Here is a 20,733-nt window from a genome sequence, read left to right as displayed (position 1 = left end):
AGAAAGACATGATTTATTCAAAATAGTTGGTGGTGATTTAATTAACATCTTGTTATGGGCAAAGAGATTATACAAACAGTTATGAACAAAAATATCTACAGGAGGAAGAGACTCTGACAGCTTTGACTGGTCTCTTATCTCCCTTTTTCTTTTCAAAAATCCCAAACTCCAATTATAGCTCAAACTTCAAGGTTTTACCCTCGCCAGATCAAATTGTTTTTCACAGCTATACAAAGGAAAGCATCTGAGCATACTCGGGCTTGCTCTCTCACTGGGGAAAGACTTTGTTTTAGAAATTAGTCCTGACAAAGAAGTATTCAAATTCAGCTGTAGGAAGAAGCAACCAAAGGCCGTGAGCTGGGAGCTGGACTAGAGCTGATTTTCCAATTGAGCATGACAAATACTTGGTATTTCCATAACAGGGTCAAGCCAGGGGTTTCACCATCACTTTCTATGAGTCAAACATCTCACTGAAAGGGCAAGGTCTGCTGCACCTCTGTACTACATGGGGAAACACAAGCCACATCCAAGCATGATGTGCCTTTCAAACCCACCAAATCCACTGTGGCTCCTGCACAGTGCCCCCCAGGCTGTCATAGCCCAGGACAGCCAAGCATCCTTTAATTGCCTGAGGCTAGGGGGAAGGTTTTAAGTGAAGCATCTGCTTTGTGTGCTGAGCATTGCATCCACTCATTTAAAACCTGCCCCTCAAGCATCTTACTGGTGAGCACTTCTAGCTAGCTGACACTCACCCCCAATTTTCAATTCCACTGCTACTCACTGCACGGCACAACTTCTTGTAAGAAAATTCCCTTCACATCTGGGCTGAGTGCACTACTGCAAAATGCTACCCTTGAGCAGTGCTGTCTTCTCCCTGCCTCACTTTCCCTGCCAGGTCCTGGGAACATTTATATTTACTCAGCTTTCATGAAGGTCTCTCTGACCCTCAAAAGAAAAGCACGGCATGCTCAAGAGCACAGAGCTGTTGCTATGATTTATTTTGGGCTGAGCACCAGATCTTATTATAGGCAGCTTCATCTTTCTGGTTTTTTTTTTGACACCCATACCAGGGCGTGTTAATATTAACAACACCCAAACCTCCAAGTCCCTCTCACAAACCTGAGAATTCATCTCTGCAATGCACTTCTCAAACACACCTATGTACGGATCTAAACCAACAGCAAAAATCTCTGGAAATGGTCCTGATGATAACAGATATATTTCAGCCTGGAGAAGAACCTTGGCTGCAGCGTGGCTCTCAGCCTCTACATCCTGACCTTGTAATGGTAAACAAAAAAGACCACAGTTCCACCTCTGGCCCCACAGCAGGATTAGGCAAAGATTAGGCAGGCTGCCCCTCATATGTCTCCTTTTTCCCAGGAAAGCACCAGACTGGGGGATATTTGAGCTGGGAGTTGGGGGTCACCATTCTTGGTTCATCCCAGTACTGTTTGCAAATCCAGTTTTGGGGCGAGCTTGTTGAGTCATACTGTAAAAATACCTCAGGATGGATAATTACATTTTTAGAAAAGTTACTCAGTTGAAATGCATCATTAACAGCTTTAGAGATGTTTGTTCCATAAGTAAAAATAAGACCACAGGCCCACACCATCAACCACATGTTTGCAAACATGCTGGTGCAAGACACTGACCATCACTGCTGCTCCATGAGACAGGCACTCTCCCAGGCACACAGCTGAGATCCCCCAGAACCTCTCTCTTTCCTCCACACTCCCATCACCTGCTCTTCCTGCTTGTTTCCAAATCCATATGCTGGTTATGTGCTGCCCACACCCACCAGTGAGCATCAGCCTTGGTGGGGGGGAAAACCATCAGCTGCTGGGCAAGCTCGAGGTGGAGCTTGAGGGGCACCTCCACACGGGTGCATGGTGGCACACATGGGTTCTGGCACTTCCCAGCATGGAAAGTGGCAGGAATAGCTGCTCTGGCTGAGAAAATAAGAGAAGTGATGCATGGAGTGGCTGGGCTGTGGTGGCAAAAGTGATGTGTGTGCTTTGAGGCACTCAGCACTCGCTTGCTTGAACTTAAACCACATTAGCACAAAACAGACAGCTCCTGGGAGCAACGGAGTGAGAACATGCTCTTCCTAGGCAGCTGATCCTCATGGAGCAGTTGGACAGGGAGCCCATCTCTTGAGCACAGCCTGAAGGTGGCAGCAGTAACATTTCATACACCTCACTGATCAATACTGTAACTCTGCTGGCAAGGATGGGTACGGTGGGCCCGGGAGGAGACCGTGGAGTCTGTCCTTATCCCGCAGCTTCTGTGAGCAGTTAAAAAGCAGGCAAGCGGGAACCCTCTGGCTTTGCAGGTTCCTCAACACTCTTTGTAGTACATCTCCCCCGCTGCCTGAGGCTGCGAGATACTGGACAAGGTCAGGGCAGTATGAGCAGCACTGCAAGCTTCCAGACTGCCTTACTTCCAGCTGGGGAAAGATTCAATCCAGAAGAGTTCACAGGTGTGTTTGATCCTGCATTCAGACCACAAGGCATTGGAACTCCTTTGGTGATGCTGCACGTGGCATTCACACTCGCCTACCCCATGGGTGCGGGACATGGGGGACCATCCTGGAGCTGTGTGGGAAAGCAGATCTGCCAGCCCCCTTCCTGCTGCCTTCACTGCCCTTCTCCTGACAAAACACATCAAAAGCCCTACTTGAGAAAGAGGCAATTGCTCTGGATACTCCTCACTGAAGTACAAGCAGGGCTTTGGCAAAAAGCAGGGAATGCCTGCCTTTAGAAAGCCCAGAGGAACAAGTGATGCTGACAAATTTAGCAGTGAACCCCACCCTGGCCAGGCCAGCCACGAGGCTCCAGTGGGACATCACAGCACGTGTTCTCATAACTCTACAGGAGGCACAATTGATGATACGAAAAGACCATTTTCATTACATCTCCATCTATCAGCAGCTCTGTGGCCAGCCTGCCAGCCAAGGTTGGGACCTCTCCAGCGCTGGCTGTGCTGTGAGTGCCAGCAGCACTGACTGGCCTCGCTCATGTGGAGGGACCTGACCTGGTGCTGTGCCCCCTTCCCCCAGTCCCTTCCCTGACACACAGAGAGGATGCACAGCCCAGCCATCACAGCTGTCACATCTGCAGGTGTGAAAGGCAGGACGCCTCAGGTGAGGGGCACTTTGAACACCAGCCAGACAGGTTTTTCCATGACCCACCACCTCAGCCTCCCCTTGCTCCTCAGCTGCCCTTATGTCAATGCAACCCAGGAGTTAGAAAAGTGCTGAGTAATTAACACTAGCCATCAGGAGCCAGAGGTGTAGCAAGGGTGAAGGAGTGAGGCACAGCAAGGGGAAAGGATGGTGCATCTGCACTGGAGCTGAAGGCTTCGATCCCTGCACTCTGTTGCCAGCAGGTCACGGGCACAGAGCTCCCCTGACTGGAGTGACAAGGCGCCAGCAGCCTCTGTGTGCACGTCTGGCAAGAACCTCCACCAGAGAAAGGCGAATGTCATTGTCTGCTCCCAAATCAGCAGAATTTAAATCCTATTAAATCAATTTATTAGCGCTTAATTTGCATGAAATTAAATTCGGCCCCTATTCAAGGAGCCGTCACTCCCTTAAATCATCATCACTGAGCATCTTACATGAGCCTAATTAAAATCTCTCTGGAGCACTGCCCACGTATTCCCCTATCACTACTCAACCTGTGCTTGCCAGTTAGAGTCCCACTGCCCCGGAAGACACCTTGTCCCACCCACCCACATGCTCCCCCAGTCACACAGACACCTCATCTGCCTGCTGGGTGGAGGAAGACCAGAAAAGGCCACTTTGTACCCCAAAAAGCCTCTTTGTACCCCTTACTTGGATGCTTGCATGTAGCTGGTCATGCCCTCTGAGAGGAAGAGGAGGGGGACACTGGGGATGCATCCCCTGAGGGTGACTCTGGTCTCACTCACCTCTTTGATCCTCTGCAACAGAGGGAGCAGCCAGTCCTTATTCACCTCGCAGTGACTGTCCAGGAATGTCAGGACACCTGCTTTTGCCACATCTGCCCCTAGGATTCGGGACCGGATCAGACCTGCTCAGGGACACACCATGTCAGTTGCTGCTCAGATGGCTGGGTAACATCCCCAGCCTCCTCCACTCGTGCTTCTCCTGGGTTTTAACCTGCCTAAATCCCATCCAGATAAAACATGGCCCAGGTTCAGAGTCTCCTTTCCAGTGCTGCAAGGTATGCCAAGCATTTCCCAAGATCCCCAAAGAAATAAATGGCTCCACCAAGGTTACTGATTTATGGCATTTATGCCAATATGTAGTTTGCACAATTAGTTCTACTGTCACCTTCTGGTTCAAAACGTGACTCAAAATGCTCTCATGACCCTCTGCAGACAACAAATCTAACACAGATGTGAGGCAGTGGGGAATGAGACAGAAGAGTTGAGGGTGGGAACACCTTGTGCCAGAATTAAGCTTTTCTCAGACTAATTTTTCCTGCTGTGTCCCAGTGAGCCCCAGATCTCTTCCCCCACCCTGAGAGCACCACTGATCTGCAGCTCAGTGGAAACACATTCTCTGCCAAGGAAAGATGGTTGGCTTTTCAAGGTGCTTGACTTATCAGTGCCACAATGATGAATTTGGAATAATTTGGAGATGGGCATGGATTGCTGCGTGCATTTGTGAGAAAGAAAAACAAAAAAAAGAGGGAGGTCATGGAAAGCAGCTGCACACATGGATTTCACACTAGACTCTTCGGCAAGATCACTGCTCTTAAAGATGCCTTGTTCCTACTTATGCAGGTTAACCAGCTTTCCAACACTTCTCCTGCTTGCAGTAGATGCTCAAGGGAACCATGGCATAAGAAAGGAGATGGTTTGCTGGCAAACAAGAGGAGACACAGGTGACTCAAGGGGAGAAAAACTTCTTCATGAAGGAGAAACAGTGGCAATACAAGGGGGCATAGGGGCAGATAAAGAGAGACAGGATTCCAGGGAGCAGCCATGCATCAGGTTGATGCAGGAGGTCACTGACTCTCATACTAAAATTCCCTAGGGGAAAGGAGTTAAGGAACAGCTTCTGAGCAGGAGAGGGAACACATGAACAAAGCCTGGAGCATCCAGCATTCACCAAGGTCTCCTCCTGCAACGCAGACTTGTCCCTGTATCTATCTCTGTGAATCCAAAGATCCTGTGCATAGGTATGCTCTTCTTTACCCACCCCTGCCCTTCCCAAATGCTGGCAGCCCCTGGGGGATACAGTTTAAGCAATGTACTCAGCAAGGTAAGGCTGAATTCCCACACTGTGACTGATTTACAGAGCACCAATAACTGCAGGTCTATCAACTGCTGTAGATGAGCACACACATACCCTCATAGCACAGGGGAGAAAGGTGAGAAGAAGGTGCAGGTCTATGGAGATCTCCCTTAACCTCCTGCCAAAGCAGGAATGTCTCTTACACCCATGGGGCCTGATCCCACCCTGTCACCAGACCTGCAGAGCTGAAACCCTCTGCAGAAAGAATCCACACAGAAAAGAACCTTCTCCACTCCTCAGTCTCAACCCAACACTGACCTGGACGCACACCTTGGATTTGTACCATCAAAAATCTTCATTTAGTTATCCTAATACTGCAAAGCAGGATTTGAAACACACATTCAGACTATGGGGAATGGGAAGATGTCTCAAAAGGTTGCCAGCAGCAGCCCAGTAGGACATGCATTCATCCTCCATATAGCCCTTCTTAATCTCTCAAATATAATTAATTATTAAAAAAAAAAAATCCCACAGAAGCAGCAGGAGCAGATCTTCTCTCTTTCATTAGAGCAAACATCTTTACAAATAAGACCCGGGGCTTTGTTTTGCCTGTTCTAATTTTCTGGCTAATAAGCTACAGCTGAGCCTCACTGGATATCTTAATAGTCCCATCTTTTTCAGTGAGAGAGGGAAGATCCATTTCAAATCCCAGCTCTTTATCACATTTTCTTTCACCAGGGCCCCCCTTATTCCCAGGAGCCACTGACCTCCTTGTTGACCACTCCATGGAGGTTCCCCCTGCCTGCATCACTGTCACACCTCCCAAAACCTGTGTTTCTCACGTGGGTTGTGGGTAGGCAGCTCTTACCTTCCCGCCGTCCATTCCGCAAGCATTTCACCTTGGGGAGCTGGCCCAGCAAGCGGCAGTCATCAGCTTGGGAGACACAAAGGGAGGACACGTCACCCTCAGCCCTCACGGTGGCTCTGGCAGCAGAAATGGGGACTCCTAGGAGAGACTGGGAGCAGGAAAAGGACCCTGTCCTGGACTGGTTGGTGGCTTGTTAGGGCAATGGCACTGCTGGGTCACAACAGCCTTACCCCTCAGCTCATGAAGCATAAATTGGGCCTGGCAGAGCAGCAGTTTTCATAAAACTAGTGTAAATTCAGCAGATTTACACTGAGAGCAGCTGAATTATGCTCTAAAATCAGCATAGAAAAGTTGTGGTTCAGGTCAGAATCTAAATTTTTGCACATTAATGCAAATGACTATTTTTGGTAGCTGCAAAGCAACACACAAGCTGTTGATGCGTGTCTGCCTGGCAGGGCAGGAGCTTCCTGTGGTGGCCTGGAGCCTTCAGCAAGGAGAAAGGGATGCTCAAAGAGAGCCCTGTGGAGCAGCTGGGGGCTCCCCACGCCCTGGGCAAGAGCTCCACGGGGTAAAAAGTCCTGACAGCCACCTACAACTGAGCTAGGGAGGTCCTGCAACCCCTCACGCAGCCCTAGGACCCCTCCACGCCTGGCTTTCTCCCAGCAAATTGAGGATGTCAGGTGTACCCATCACAGCTCCCTCCACAACCAGTTCATGGCTCTCACCCCTCTGCCTCCTCTTCCTCAGCACTACAGACACAGAGGTGTTTGTCCCATCCCACACAACCCTCTGAGCACTTTCACCCTCTCCAGCAATCTCCATCAGCAAGAGATCTCTGTACCCACACCCCTAACAATTCATGGACAGAGTTGGAACAGGGGAGCAGGGAGAAGTGACAGGGCTTGGCTAGACTCACAATGAAAATCTGCTGGGGACAGTGGGAACCCACGTGCTGAAGAGCTGCATCCCAGTGAATAAAGTCAGCAGGCAGAGAGAGGTGAGAAACAAGACACAACTGGGCATGAGATAAAAGCACTAATTGCTTGGGGTGGGTTGCAGGGAAAAAACTGACCATGTGTGTGTAGTGCATTATGCAAATGCATGTATTTTATGTAAATGCATGCAGAGCAGATGCCAGCAGGCTCAGACTATCACAGCAAAGATGTCAGATAGCTGAGAAGCACTGAGTAGCAAAGGGGCTGCCCTAAGTTACACAGGGAACAGGCTCCCCTCTGGTGCCCTGGGATGAGTTAAAACCTAGCCCTGTTCCTTCTCCTTGGCTCACAGCACTTGGCACCCTGGACAGGGGAGCTGCGTTCCCACAAACCTGCCTCCTTCTAGGAAGGCAAGTGCTTTGCCTATTTAGCCAAATACCTGGCATTTACTTCCTCCACCCTCCAGAAATCCTGCTCTGCTCTTCTCCAGAGGAACAGTCCCTGCACCTTCTCCTCTTCTCCATCACAGCCGTTCTGCCAGCTCCCAGACTCGCCCAGCCTGCCTGCACCGTGTGCTGGAGCTGCTCCAGGGCTCACCATAATCACAGCAGCTCCTTCCCCAAGCTTCAGCAACTTCCTGGGGAGGTATCAATGCCAAGAAATGGGTCTTGTGTGAAATCTGTCCCTAATGCTCTCTGAGGCAGTTCCTATTTATAACATCCAAGAGCAAAGCCTAGATCCATTTTTTAAAAGAAACCTATCTGGCTTTGTTTTCACGTTTCCAAGTAAACAGCTTTATTTTGCAACTCCTTGAAACGTGCCACAGACCACTCAGCCAGTTTATCATCCTTTTTATGCCTGAGACATTATTCTTGAGCACTCAGATCTTCGACTCTCCCATTGCACTAGGCAAGGGCTTCAGCTGGGGTGGTTCCCTGGGAGGCCCTGGGGCTTCAGCTACCTTCTGCTGGAGACCAGAGCTATTGATGTCCCTTGAGTCATGCTATTAACTGGGAGGGAACAGCAGGAGGATGTGGGCTGTTTGTGTGGTGTACAACGCTATTTATGGTGCACCTCAGAGATGGGAAACCCATGCAGAGAATCCTCTTTCCATGGGTGAAAAAGAAGGTGGCAAAAAAAAATCAAGAGTTGCTGACCACCTATATAAATGTGTGCAGAAACATACATAGGGTCAAGAGGGTCAGACTCTCATTGTCCCATGGAATTCCAGTGGTGTCAACTCACAACTGCTCCTGGCTGCAGCTGAAAGCCAGATCAAACACACCGAGGCTGTGGTGGGATACACAGCCACGTAAGGATTGTATTCACATCTGCTGGGCATAAAAACAATTTGCCAAGCACTTTTCTTGCATTATTTTCGTGAGAAGAGGTTGGATCATCTGGAATTTGAATTCTACACGTGGCGATGCAAACCCAGCACAGCAGGGTTTGTTCTTCACAGCTACAGAGCTTTAAATTTTCTTCCACTCCAGCAAACTCTCCCCTGTCTCAGCACTAATCCCAGTCTCTCACAGGCTTTTTGGCCCTTTGCTTTTAACAGGGTAAGGGTCACTTACGGTCATCACTGAAGTCATCCACGAGTATGATTTCATGGACGAGGTGCACCGGGGTGCGGTTCAGCACGCTAAGGAATGAAGAGAGAAAATCCATGACAGCGCTTGACCAACTTAACAACCCGGCAAATGGAGTGGAAAAGATGAGGAACTGAACCCCTGCCAAAGCACAGAAGAGCAGACTTGGATTTCCAGAAAGGATATACTAGGTGAGAACCCAGAAACCACCTCCTAGTAATCTACAGTCTGGCTATCAACTTCCTATAGCCTGTTCTAGGAGCCAAGCGCTCTGTATTCCTAGGAAATAGCTGAGATTCACCCTTCTCACCTCTGTGAGCAAAACCAGAGCCCCACGTAAAGCCAGGAAAAACTGGCGCTTTTTTCCCCAAATTGCACCAGGATTCCTAACTGGGCTCGCAGCAAAGCTGCTGTCACCCCTCCACCTTCTCTGGGGCTAATGATATGGTGTCCAGCAACAGCAGGGCCAACACAGAGAAAATTACCCAGCTGAAACCCATCTTTACACAGCTCACAGCTGTGGCAGGACAACTCCTGTTTTCATCTGTGAGCACGTTGTGTTTCAGAGGCTGCCAAGAGGATAAGAGCAGGGTTGGAGCCCACCTAGGTAATGAAAGAGAGAGGCTGGAGGATGTGGCTCACAGCTCCCTCCATGTGGACAGACACTATGAAACATGGCTCAAAGCTACAATCTTCCCTTAATTACGCCACCAAGGGTTGTTATTATTAAAAAAAAACTAGACCTGTTCTTTCCCTTTCTCTCATGGGGCAGAGGTCATGGATTGGTTGCACTGGCTCCAGCAATTTCATCTCCAAATGAACAGCAGTGCAAAAGTTACCCTGACACGTAAGACATGGAGTTGCAGTTGCTATTGCACATGCTTAAAATCCTGCCCCAGCAAAGGGTCAAGGCTGTCTGCTTGAAGCAGAAGCCCCAGAGCATCCCAAAAGTTTCCTAAGTGCTTGAGTTGGGCTTTGATAATGCCAGTCAGGTTGCACAGGCTTTTACAGCATTTAAACTTCTTTGCCCTCATCCTGAGCATGGTTCCTTTTCCACAAAGGATTTAAAATCCCCTCAAATTTCAGACCTTCAGACCTCCCACTGGCACAGGAGGGCAGTCACCCAACTACCTAACAAACTTGCAGCCCCTGATCCCCTGCCAGATCCTTACTAACAGGTTTTCCCAGTCTCTCAAGCTCCCAAAACTCTGGCAAAAAAAAGCACCTGGAAGTCTGGCAAAACCACATCCCTGGCCCAGATCACAGTAAGGAGAGCTACAAAGGGCAGAAGCCCCAGGGAACTTGGGAGCCACCTAACCAGCTGGCAAAAAATGCAGCCTACCCCACCCAGGGGGTTCCCCTTTGCCAGGTGCCTTCTTCCTGCACTGGTGTACTCCCTCCCCTCCAGGTGCTGGAATTACAACCCAGCAGAGAGAAACAGCTGAACTAGATTTTTTTGTGAGGCATACAGGACATCCCAAGGCAGATGCTTGACACAGAATCATAGAATGGTTTAGGTGGGAAGGGAACTTAAAGATCATCCAGTTCCAATCCCAGCGCCACAGGGAAGGGACAACTTCCACTAGACCAGTGTGCTCAATGCCCCATCCAACCAGGCCTTGAACACTTAAGTAAATGGGCATGTACTACTTCTCTGAACAACTCACAGAAAATAATTTCTTGCATACATAATTAATCCTTCCTCCATGCTGTTTTTTATTTTCCCTGGGCAGAAATCCTCAAAAAAGGGGTTTTTCTGTCAGACCAGAGTGGGTAAGTCTAGCATCTCCCTTGTGGAGTTCCTCAAAAATCACTTCCAATAATTATTTTCTCTGGAAAGACAATCCCTGCCTCTTTCAGTTTCAGGATCTTGGCAAAAGCCATTCTTTTCCCCCACTTCAGGTGCCTTGCATGCTAAGGTTTGAAGGAAGAGAAAGCCACTGTCCCCTAAGCAACAGTCTGGAGCTGCTGTGGCCACCCTGACACTTCGGCTTGTACCAAGCAGAGTTAAACAACACCTCTCCAACACCCACAGCCTGAATGAAGTACTGGGGAAAAGTGGCTCAGCGCCCCTCCTCCCATTGGGGGACACAGCACAATTTAGATGTGCTGTTTCCACCTGTCAAGTGTTTTTTAATTATTGTTATTAATAGGCTTGTTATTTTTTAGAAATCCCCGTACGCCAGAGCTGAGTTCAGCAAATTACCGTAGCCGAGCATCAGTAGACAGAGACAGGAGAGCAATATCACGCTCAGTGGAATATTTAACAAGTGCTGATTGCCTGGAAACCTAACTCTGTGCAACCTGCAGGAAAGAAGCAGGCTTGTAAAAAAGCCAGCAAAATAAATAAATAACCCACCAAGAGCAGGAGGTAGAGGGAAAATTGGAACATTCAAGGCCTGCCTTTGCCTGGTCTCCCCTGTAGATCTGGCCACCAGAAATGCAATGCAGGGCTTAATTCTGTGGGAAGGTGGCTGCAAGGAGTTTGATTCTGCTTTTGTTGGTACCAACCAGAGTAACTCAACCAAAACCATGGCATTGGGCAGTGTAGGCTCAGGCCTGGGCTCTAAGCAGTACTCAGTGCTTAGAGCACATCTTGTGGAAGAAAATGGACCTTTTCCAAGGCTCTGAGCTGGGGAGAGGTGCAGCCCAGTCTCAGCTCCGCTGCAGGCTCCCACTGTTACCAGGTTAAGCAGTTTGCTGCCAACTCTGTGCCTGGGCTTGCCTCCCCACAAATCAGGGAAGATGACCCCTGAATGCCACCAGCAGCCACCTGTGGGACTGACCAGAGCAAGAGGGAAAAGGCCAGCATGCAGCTCCATGAGGGAAGGATGTCTCCAAGGGCTCCTCAGGCTCCACAAACCATCACCCTTCCATGGGGTTAATGACAGACACCACTGTGGGTGGCAGAGCACCCCTTCACCTGTACCATCAAAACCCTCTCCCACCAAATCCTTTGTGGGACTCACTCACCACACAGTACTTTTCCTAAATTCAAATGAACAATTCGCCCTGGTGAGGGCAGTCCAAAGGCTGGCTCTATGGGACCTGGTGTCCTCTGCTTTCAGCCCACATTCAGCTCATTATTGCCCCTGCAAGTCGGTGCACAGAGTCCAGCAAGCCCCAGAACAGCTGCTAAGCCAAGGGCCACTTGATGCAGGCACACAGAGATGCCCAGCAAAGCCAAATTCGTGTCTCCAATGCATTTTCTACCTGGTGCTCTATTAACCACATAATAACACACACATGATGCTGTGAACACAGAATGTAAGCACCCCTCCCACAGCGCTCCTCAGGGAGGATGGGAAAAAGAGGCATCAAATCCTCCACATTTTCAACATTATGGTTTTTGGGTTTGGTTTTTTTTTCAGATAGACCATAAAAGCACTTTTAAAAATTCAAAGCCGGCTTTTCTATTACTTGTGCCTCTGCTCAGCTTTGATTTTTTTTTTTTTTTTTTTTTAATACTCTTCTTTCTTTATGTCTGTGCATGGCTTTTTTTTTCCTTTTATATGGGTAAAATCAGAAGACAATATTATAGTGCTTTGAAGTCCCCCTGTTATTATAGATTTTTTTCCCCAGAAATCAAACATAGGTAGACACATACTGCAGTGATGGGCATATCTGAACAAAGCAAAACAGTTTTAAAGTTCTGCTGCGCCAAAGATCACAACGCTTTCTCCCTTAAATTGCCAAAAGACCTGCTACCATCAAAAAGAAAGCTCATGCCTCCAGTCTAGAAAGCGCTTACTCAACCTAATAAGAACAAGTTTGCTGCTGAATTATCTTGAAAAGACAATGCTGAAATTTTCTTTGTTCCAATTTATTTACCTTAGGCAGACATAGCCATGGAGAATTTCAACTTAAATTTTCACTGTAAGGTCCCTCTTCCATCCTCCGCAAGAATTTCTTTGGATCCTTTTCCACTGGATCCAGCAACTTCATCTCCAAATAAATACCAGTGCAAAAGTCACCCAGATCATGTAAGACAATGAAAATGTGTGCAGGAAGGAATTTAGATCTTCTGACCAAGTCAGTGTGGTTTTGGTCATCACCCACTTGCTTTGGAGAGGTGACTGTGGACACCCATCCTTGAGAACTGATGAACCTGTTAATTCTCTCCATGGCAACATATTAGGACTTGCTGGGAGGGAAAAAAACACCTTTGGGAGGATAATGAAGTATGAAAAGGGCCAAGGGTCACAATTATCGAAATCAGACAGAGTATGGAGAGAAAAAACCCGCCAAAATGAACAACCCCAAATGGCTAATTATGTAGGAAGAAAGACATCACACCAAGAATAACCATAATGAGCTTTGATTACACTGCGGCTTTCACATTTTATTCTTTCAAATACCCACCAAGCTCTTTGAAATTCAAGAGTTCTCTTATGTTAACATCAAAAGGTAAGAGCGCATGGAGGGCTGTGTACTCAGTCACCGCGAGAGATGATTAGCAAATTAAGAGGAAAAAAAAGTCCAGGGTTTAAGCAAAATGCAAAAGAAAAAAAGAAATGAAAAAAATAGTCAGCACAAAGTGCTAATTATACAGTTTCTATGCAACACCTGGCTTGTTTTTGCTTCTTTAATCAGGCTCATTTCAGTTATGGCACAGGCTCTCTATGGTGCCTAAGCAAGGAGGCTTTGTCACCTCCCTGTCTCAGATGTGTCTGGATGCAGACAAGGCGGTGGCACAAGGGAAGGTGAGAGGTGCTGGTTGCCCAGCACATCACTTCTCTCACCTATGAGCACTGGAAAATGAAAGGTATGCTACTCACTCTGCAATTAATGATCTAAATATTTGATGTGGTATTCACAGCACTTGCATCAGGACTCCTGCCAAAGGATGTGTTTTGGTTTGTCAGCAAGAAGTAAATAATTTAAGTCTTCTTATTCCTGCCCTTAGCTCCCCAGCTGCAAGTTTGAAGAATAAATAAATAAAAACCACTCAGCAGAGTAAACGGGACTGTCTCACCATCTGCCCAGCAGGTCATCCACATGACAGGATTAGGATTCCCTTGCTAAATCCAGGCTAGTATAGGATGGAGAGATGGAAAAAAAAGAAATTGTTGTTTTGGTGGGATTTTATTTTTTTTTTTTTTTAATGCCTCTATACTGCTTATTTTCTCCCTTGCTCCTACCTTCCCACCTTGGGTTTACTCACATGGTCCCACCTCATGCACTGTTGGAGACTCACCATCTTTTAGGCACTGAGCCCTGGAGCTTGAAATACGTGAAACTGAACCACAGAGGGATAAGGAACTTGCTGAGAAGTCAGTGGTTGAAACAACACAATGATACCTTCTTCAGTAAAAAAAGCTTGAAAAATCTCCAGAGCTACTTTGCTATTGACTATCTCCTCCTTTCTGGCTTCTTCTCCTATTTCCCCTTCTCAAGACACCCATCCCCTACTCCCCGGACAGTTGTACATATTAACAAGCACAGTTGCACATGCATGTGTAAGTGCTGACCTCACCATTTCCAGAGATGTGGGCCTTCAATATATTTACTTTTTTCCCCCTCTGCTTTACTTCCAGCTGGCAAATGGTCAGAGAAAAGATCATGAAACTTTTAAATGAATTCATTATTCAACACAATCCACCAGCTTCTCTCAATAACTCTGACAACGCAAAATGTCCATAAACGAACCGTCCCAAGCACTCCCAACGTGACCTGGATAAGTAAGGGGTGCCACAGAGGCCACGTGTTGCTGCTCCCTACCAAGAGCCTGAAACACAGCTCAGCTTCAGCACTTGGGGACCACTGAGGCACTCTCAAGCACCCAGGAAAACCACAGGAATAGCACATCAGGTATATGTGGTCACCTCTGCAAGTGCCCTCAGCAGCACATCCACTCTGCCCCTCCTCCGTGCTTATATGGGCTCCTGTAGGAAGTGCCCCTTTTGCAGGTACATCACCTGAACCCCATCACCCATGGCTTTGGACAAGCCAAGAAATGTCCCTTTGTCCTATTTCTTGCTCCTGACAGGGCGATTAACAGAACATTGATTCTGCAATGGGGCTGGAAAATCCAACATACTGGAACTTGGGAAACCAGGTTTGAAATTCAGAATCTTCCACCAGCTACAAACAAATCACCTCTCTATTCCCCAGTCTATCCCTCTGTCCCCTGGGTTATACCACTGTGGACATGTACTGAGGAGAACAGGGTAAAAGAGGTGCCAAATTTACCCACCATGATGCTCAAAGCACTTGGCCACAGACTGCCCCAAAAGGCACAAAGCACTGTCAGGAGGACAGAGTTTGTTTTGAATGGCCAAGGAAAATGATCCATGTTGTTACAGCCACTGTGGGATGGAGTCATCTGGAAGATCTAATTAAACGGAGTATTTGGCAAGCAAGAGGGAAAAAGCCCCAAGCAGTCAGAAGGCACAGCAAATTAACCTACAGAGGCTAAAGAGGCAGATGAGCCCTCAGCTGGGTCCCAAAAGAGGCAGGGAGGAAGGTGGCAATATGTGCACAACCACATCATGAGAAGAACAGAGCAGGAGCCACATCACCAGCCTGCCACCAAGGATTATTATCCCTAGGCTTGGTTGCATCAAAGCAAGCATCTAGGCACTGCATCCAGGAGGAAAACAGTGAATCCGATGCCACCTCCAAACCATGGGGACCAGAAAAAAGAGGGTCAGCTCAGGACCTAGGGACAGGCAGAGGAGATGGGGACCCAAGGCTGTCATCTCAGTTCCTCACTGCCTGGGCTTACCTCTGGGCTGCAGCTCAGTGGGATGCTCTGTGGGATTCTGGAACTCTTGGGGAATGAACCTACAAGAGGGCTCAGAAGGGTCCCCCCCAGAGCTGGGGAAAACTTCCCCACAGATAAAACATGAGCACTGGAATTGCCAGGGCCCATAAGCAAGGAGGAGCAGTGCAAAGGGGCAAAGCTGTGGTGAAAATCACACACAGCCAGGTAAGGAAGGCAGTGAAGCCAATTAATCAAGTCAAGCAAGGGAAAAAAAAAGAGGAACAAGTAAGAAAGTCTTTTTATGCTGGAAATAGGGAACTTCAAAGGACAATCACCTAGAGGAAGAAGTAAAAATTAAATGGACCTGTATCTCTAACCTTGCCATCACTGCAATGAACAGCTCTCTAATGAAGCCAGATACGAGGGATGCAGGCCCAAGAGCTGTACCATGGGTCTAACATTTCTCATGTAACAACATCACTCATGATCACACCTGGCAGGATGGTAGGTGCTGAGTTATGGGGAGAAATGAGATTAAAATCCTGCACTTCACCTGTTACAAGCCCCCTATATCTCAGGGGCTAGAGAACTGCACTTGCTACCCCTGTTACAAATACAATCAATTCTGGAGAATGGCAAACTTATGCAAGGCACTATAAAGACAAAAGAGAAGGTCCAGGATCAAGGAGGTGGTACACAGCACCAAGCATCAGTGTCACCCCAAATCGACACACCCCAGGGAGAGAAGGCAGTGACAGATTACTGAGTGTGAAGCAAGGAGACAGGATTGTGCATGAAACCATAAAGCAGAGCAGGAATTCAATTTTGGGACTGTCAAACTCACTTGTGGCCCTGGATACGTTCACCTGAGGGAGGATGCTGAGAGGAAAACTCAGCAAAGACATGACAGTGAAGAGGGCACATCTGAGGCCTCCCCCAACCAGCAATCCCAGTCTGACCAGCACCAGCAGTGGCAAGGGGTCCCTGGGGATGCCAGGGTTTAAAAGACAAGATTTGCAGCAGGGCACAGACCTTCACCAAGCGCACACGAGATGCAACTGCAAAGCACTACAGGCACAGAGCACAGCACACCCAGGCTTGCTAAAGAGGAACCCACCAGCCTAGACCTGGACACACCTCACCAGATCTTCCCACAAGAGAACCTGCAGATTCAAGGCACACATTGGGATTAAGCACAGATTTCAAAAGCCTGCAGTGAAAATGAAGCCTTCAGTCTATCCACGACAGCAAAACACAGCCAAGAATAAACTGACAAATGAAGGAATGGCCACATGCCCAGAGTGCTCCACCGTGTCGCTGCAGGAGTACAGAAACCATCCTTGAAAATCTGGTCTGCATGTGTGTCATTAGGGCTTCTCAATTAGCAAGCCTTTCTGGCACTCAATGGGGCACTGGAGAAGCTCATACAGCAGCACTGGAGCAGATATCCATAGAATGATAGCTGTCCCTAGAGGGCTGAGACAAAATACAGCTGAGCACTCATACCCAGCTGGATACAAAAGCTCTTAGCCCAGACTCTTGTCTAATCTGCTGATGATCCCTCAAGACTTTCCCATGCTACAGACCCTCCAAAGTAGAGGTGAGAGCACGGCTCCTCACTTTCCCTGTAAAACCTCCTTCTCAGAAAGCAACTTTCAGGCTAATTTCTCTCAGTCACCATTTGAGAGGCAGGTCTGGTCCTGCTGCTGCTGTGAGTGCAGATTCTGCCTTTATTTGTGATGACCACTGGTCCACTGACCCTCTTTTAAGAGATCCCTAGGAGCTCTTACCTCCGAATTGTCCTTAGCAGGGTGGACCTGGCCTCGTTGTGGAAGGTGATGACCACGCTGGTGGGCGGGAGGTCCTGGCTGTAGTGCAAAGTTGTACACCTGGGGAGGGAGAAAGCACAAAAGGCCGTTCAGGTGCTGGAATTCAAAGTGAGGGCTCACTTCATCAACACAGGCAGCACAGACCATCAGTAAATCGTCTCCAGCCAGTATTACAAATAGATAAATAAATAATACTTTTTCTGTGTGAATAATTTCTGAAGGAGTCCAGAAACTGCCAAGTAAATCACCAAGGATTAAAGCAGCAAAGAACTTAACTGTCATGAATGGGATGGGATGAGAAAGGAGGCACCCAGCTGGTGCCCTTTTCTCTAACCAGTGCTTCCTAGTTACCCACCAGTGCTTCTCTCATTCTCCTGGCTCATGGCACCAGCAGAGCTAAGAGCATCCCTACAGCTCCAGCTCCAATCCACCTCACTCCCAGCCTCCTGAGGAAGCAATTCCCACCAGCCAGTTGCAAGGTAAGCCAAACTCTGTTTCTAAATTGATTGTTTCCTTATTAATTCTGCCTTAATTGCATAACTAGACTATAGGGAAGATTGGGATTTAAAACTTTCCAAGCCAGCCTTCAGAAGGTGAAAACCCACAGCAGCAACCACAGCCACTGCTGCCTCCTTCCCAGGAGGAAATGTCACAGACTCTGTAATTACTTTGACCTTTAGCTGATTAAATTTGTGGCTTTTATAGACCGACACAAATATATTCCCAGCTCAGAAAATCCAGATACCTCTTCCATCCATGTTGCCCTTTCTAGGTCCCTATCAGTCCCTTAAGATGTTCTTCAGATGACACAACAGCAGTTCTCCATCACAGCCACCCTGTCCCTTCCCATCCACATGCCACTTGTCTGCTCTTGTGTCACTGCCCAGGTGCTACCACAAGCATCCTCAAACATAGCAGGAAAGAGCACTGAGCAAACACTTTTCCAACAGACCATTAGTTTGCTCCCCCAAAGCTCTGGACCACAGCATCTGCAAGGTGAAGTAAAAACAGATGGAAAAATTAAGTTGGGGATGCCGAGGAGAAAGCACATCAGAGCAGCCAGATATTTCTGGTTTATGGCATTCAGAATAGTATGTTGTACCTCTCAAATGCCAAAATCCTCCAGATATTTTTAACAAGGTTTTCCATATTTAAATTTTGAAACTGCATTTCTGCAGTTATTTACAAAGTGAACAAGAGTGCACAACAGGAGAAATAATTCCAAAGACAAGGAAAAGATGGTATCTCGGGTGGGACAAAATATTTGCAAGCTCACACTAAGTTAGTTGCTGCTTTCTCTCATTGTTTCACTCAAAACCCTTTCCAAATCCTGCTTGAACTTGACCAAAAGCAGGCTTCTCATTACTCCCCTGTTCCTTCAGCACAGTCATCCACACCAGAAATTCACCTTCGAGCCAATTCTAATTCTGGGTCCATCCCCAAAGGACGCCGAAGTCGCACAGCTATTCCATATGCAGGAGAAAGTTCAGCAACATTGCCCTGTGCGACAACTACCTCATCCATCAAAATTGCATCTCAGGGATGCTGGAAACAGAGGGTTTCTGAATTATGAAACAGCACCGGGTCACGCCCTGAGCTGCTTCTCTGGGTCACTGCAGCCCCTTGCATCATCCAGTGTCCCGCTTCAGCAGAGCCATCCCAAACTGCTGCTGCTCAGTTCTGCCACGCTCAGGCTCGGCTCCCGTTTGCTCTGCGGAGCTGCAGGGACAGAATATGGCAACTGCTCTCCCTGTGCTATTTATACACTGCTCCCAGATGCGTGTCCTTCCACCCACTTCCAGCACGGCTCTGTGGAGCAAACAAGGGAAGCTATTTCTGGAAAAGAATGAGCGAGAGTGGAAAATACAAAGTCATCAATACTTTACTTACGCTATTACAACAGCCAAGGAGCTGGTAAATAAAGCAGGAGCTGGGTGTGTCTGTGCCTCCCACGGGTGGGAGTGCTGGGGCTGCTGCAGGCTGCCTGTGCCTCCTCCCGAGCAACAACTTGCTTTTAAAACTCCAGATGTCGACGCAGCAGACTGGCCCAACCAGGCAATGTGCATGTGGGAAAAGCTGGAATGTCACACATGGGCACCTCCAGAGCTGCAGCTAACCCCGGAGTTTCTGTCTAGTGAGGCTTGTCACATCCCAAGGACAGGAATGATGCTGCTATGGACCTCAGGCCTCACTTTGCCTCTGTGACCAGCACTATACTACAGCTGGGACTTGCCTCTCCAAAAACTGCCTGCAAAGGGTGAGGCAGAGCTGCTGTATCTTCCAGTGCTCCTCCTCCTGGGTGCTTTATGGCCCTGACTCCGTCCTTGCCCAGGATTTACCCCTGGGTACTTCTTCCAGGAGCCCTCCCAAAGTTTCCTCCACTTGGTGCCTTTTTTTTCCCCTTCCTCCCCCAGTGTAACTGCAGCTAAACATCCTGGGTCCCCAGAAGGCAGATTTCAGTTTAAGTTGTTGACTACAAGTGTCTTTTTTTGGCACTTACTTGGGTAATAAAAACCACAGCTTGGAAAAGCATTAAATCCAGCATGTCCAGAATTATTTTGTGTGACAATTACATCTGGGGTAATTTCAATTTAATACCTCACTGCAAGTGAAAATTGCAGCATGCAGCCCCTAAAATTGCTGTAATAATGAAAATAAACCCACTAAAAGCTGCCTATGCTACCTCAGGCTGTCACTGGATAAACGTTTTGTGCTGCTGATGGTATTTCACAGGTCACCCAATTGCCAACAAAAAAAACAAAACCGAAAACAACACCCACAACATTTTCAGGAAACCAATGAAAGTTTGAGTTTTTTAGACTGTTAAAAAAAAAAAGTAAAGTAAAAAAAAGTAACAACTGCACTGCCTGTATTTGCAGTGTGTTGAAACTCACTGGCTAAAGCCATTTAAAGTTTGATGCTTTGAGCCTTGCAGCAGGACTAGGAAGCAATGCTAGCACAGCAAGTGCAAGCAGGAATGCTGCCAGGTTGCTCTGCAGGCTCCCAGCATCTGGGTGAGGTGAAAAAAGAAAAAAGCCAGGCTGGCCTGCCCTAAAAACCCCAGGGAGAGCATCCAGATGGAGAACAATTCTTATTTCCTCATGCAAGTCAAACTTCATTTGATGGAAAGAGACACTTTTTGATTACAGGGTTTTTTTTTTCCATTCAAAATGGAAATAATTTCAGAATCAGAAAGTTCTGAAAGGGGTACTTTGGCTACAAACACCTTAGGAATCAGCCTTGGAAAATCCCAGCCTGGACTGGTTGCCTGTTATACTTCCTTCAGGTTGGACAGAGCAGCACATCTCATCTCCATGTTCCCAATGTGCTGTTAACAGCTCAGGAATAAATTATGCAGTGTCTGTATGTGGGGACATCGAGCAGCCAACCAGGGCCCTGCACTCACTGTAGGAATTGCAGAGTCCCAAACTTTGGACACTCCAGCATTGCCCCCAGGTCTCCAAAGTCCCTTTCTCAAGATATTTTTAATGAGTTTCTTTGCCCCTTCTGCTGCTGGTGAGCGGAGTGGTATCACAGACTGGTGGCCTCTGCACACAGCTGCCCCTGCATCCTTACTGA

The 20,733-nt window shown here is 47.8% G+C and overlaps 1 protein-coding gene across 3 annotated transcripts in view; it reads right to left on the bottom strand.

The window, feature by feature from the left end:
- Positions 1-20,733, bottom strand: part of GALNT14 (polypeptide N-acetylgalactosaminyltransferase 14) — a 92,606-nt gene that overhangs the window by 23,738 nt on the left and 48,135 nt on the right. For 2 of the 3 annotated variants that reach the window (XM_058836210.1, XM_058836211.1), the window contains exons 3-6: positions 17,116-17,214; positions 8,605-8,672; positions 6,093-6,158; positions 3,931-4,052 (exon numbers count right to left, since the gene is read on the bottom strand). In XM_058836210.1, coding sequence (XP_058692193.1) covers positions 3,931-4,052; positions 6,093-6,158; positions 8,605-8,672; positions 17,116-17,214 — 355 coding nt within the window. Of the gene's footprint in view, positions 1-3,930; positions 4,053-6,092; positions 6,241-8,604; positions 8,673-17,115; positions 17,215-20,733 lie in introns of all 3 variants that reach the window. The other variant, XM_058836212.1, reaches the window with a different exon arrangement.

This window comes from Poecile atricapillus, chromosome 3 (genome assembly GCF_030490865.1).
Source record: "Poecile atricapillus isolate bPoeAtr1 chromosome 3, bPoeAtr1.hap1, whole genome shotgun sequence".
Taxonomy (NCBI): Eukaryota; Metazoa; Chordata; class Aves; order Passeriformes; family Paridae; genus Poecile; species Poecile atricapillus.
The sequence above is the reverse complement of the archived record's forward strand: the minus strand, read 5'-3'. Positions and strand labels throughout refer to the sequence as shown.